This window comes from Patiria miniata, unplaced genomic scaffold (genome assembly GCF_015706575.1).
Source record: "Patiria miniata isolate m_02_andy unplaced genomic scaffold, ASM1570657v1 HiC_scaffold_8, whole genome shotgun sequence".
In the NCBI taxonomy this organism is placed as follows: Eukaryota; Metazoa; Echinodermata; class Asteroidea; order Valvatida; family Asterinidae; genus Patiria; species Patiria miniata.
This window is the reverse complement of record NW_024037075.1, coordinates 12640232-12641959: the sequence shown is the minus strand read 5'-3', so window position 1 is coordinate 12641959 and position 1728 is coordinate 12640232. Positions and strand designations below refer to the sequence as shown.

At 49.8% G+C, this 1728-nt stretch overlaps 1 protein-coding gene across 1 annotated transcript; it reads right to left on the bottom strand.

Moving 5' to 3' along the window:
• Nucleotides 1-443: 443 nt before the first annotated feature.
• Nucleotides 444-1268, bottom strand: LOC119719738. The gene has a single exon (XM_038189234.1). The coding sequence runs from the start codon at nt 1266-1268 to the stop codon at nt 444-446; it is 825 nt and encodes a 274-aa protein (XP_038045162.1).
• Nucleotides 1269-1728: the final 460 nt, after the last annotated feature.

Here is a 1728-nt window from a genome sequence, read left to right as displayed (position 1 = left end):
GGCGCACTTACTGCAGTGCAGGACGTTCGTACCCTTGTGAACATCGTTGATGTGGCGCCAAAGACTCTGGCGATGCACAAACCAGATGGGGCACTGCCGACATTGGAAGTGTCTGGGGGCCTTCGTGTTGTTCTTCTCCTGCGGCATCTTGCTCTGTGTATATATTAACCTGAGGGAAAGTACAAGAAAGATTATTAATCAACAACAACTAGTCAACTTAGGCTATTTACAAACACTTTTCAGGGTAGAGTCGTCCCCAGAACCCTTATCTATACCGCAAGGGTAGTTGATGGGTTCTTTTGGGGTATCGTCTGGGCGGTGACAAGTCTTGCTGCCCCGACTGATTGGCTTGACTTTCAGACCCTGACTCGTCTGCAATGGCATCTTGCATTACAGGAGTATTATCTTCGCCCTCGAAGGCCAACTCTTCAGATGAGTTCTTGTCATCTGGAACTGTTGTCAGTTCTTGGGGGAGGTTTTTTAGCCACCTCATCCCTGGACTGATCTTCCCATTTGTTTGGACTGACACACGGTTTGAGTCTGTCCACATGAACAACTTTGGGCTTGCCTCCTTGTTTAGGCTGGATTCGAACTGTTACATCCAATAGCTTTTTCAGAATCAGCCATGGCCCTTCCCACCTCAACTGGAGTTTGGGGGACATGTGCCTCTTCTTTGCTGGGTTGTGAAGCCACACTAGTTGGCCTTCCCTTAACCCATGCTCGGATGCTTTTCTGTCATAGTTCTTCTTCTGCCTTCGGGCACTTTTCCCGAGACACTCTCTGGCTCTTTTGTGAGCATCTTGCATGTTACTTCGCAGTCTTTCTGCAAAGTCTACGGTTGTGTCTTCCTCAATTTCGGGACAACCTGTCACCAAATCTACCGGGATGGTCACTTCCCTTCCCAGTATCATCATGTTGGGGGTTTCACCGGTGGACTCATGTGGCGTGCACCTATAGGCGAAGGTGGCATAGGGGAGGAACTCATCCCAATCCTTCTGCCTTCGCATAGGGTCTATTAGCACTGCCACGATGTTGATCAAGGTTTTGTTAAACCTCTCAACCATGCCATCCGATTTCGGATTGTAGGCGGTTGTTCGAGTTTTGGATATGCCTAGAATTTGGCACATCTTGCAGAACACACCTGACTCAAAGTTGGTGCCCTGATCGGAGTGGAGTTCTTGGGGAACCCCAAACCGACACACTATTTCGTTTACCAACTTATGCGCGACTGCGATTGCAGTAGCGTCAGGAAGTGCGAATGCTTCCATCCACTTAGTGCAGTAGTCGCCAACTACCAACACCCATCAGTTACCATTGTCCGTTGTGGGCAATGGCCCGAGCAAGTCTATTGCTACTCGCTCCATTGGCACCCCAACTCGGTACTGCTGTAAAGGTGATAACCAATAGCAGCCGACTTCCTCCTGGCACAGACATTGCATCCTCGAAGGAAGGACCGCACGTCTGCAGACATGCCTGGCCAAAAGTATCTAGCTTTCAGTTTGGCCAAAGTTTTACTGACCCCTAAGTGACCACTAAGCTGCCCACCATGCAACTCAGCCAGAATTTCCTTGCGGACCCTTGGGGCACACCAATAGTCACCGGATGGACTTTCCGTCTTCGGAGTCCCACCGTTTATGCAGAACTCCCTTATGGACCTCCAACTGGTCCTACTGCGACCAATAGGTCTTGCATGTTGCTGATAAGTGGGAAATTGTCTTCCACTCGGGT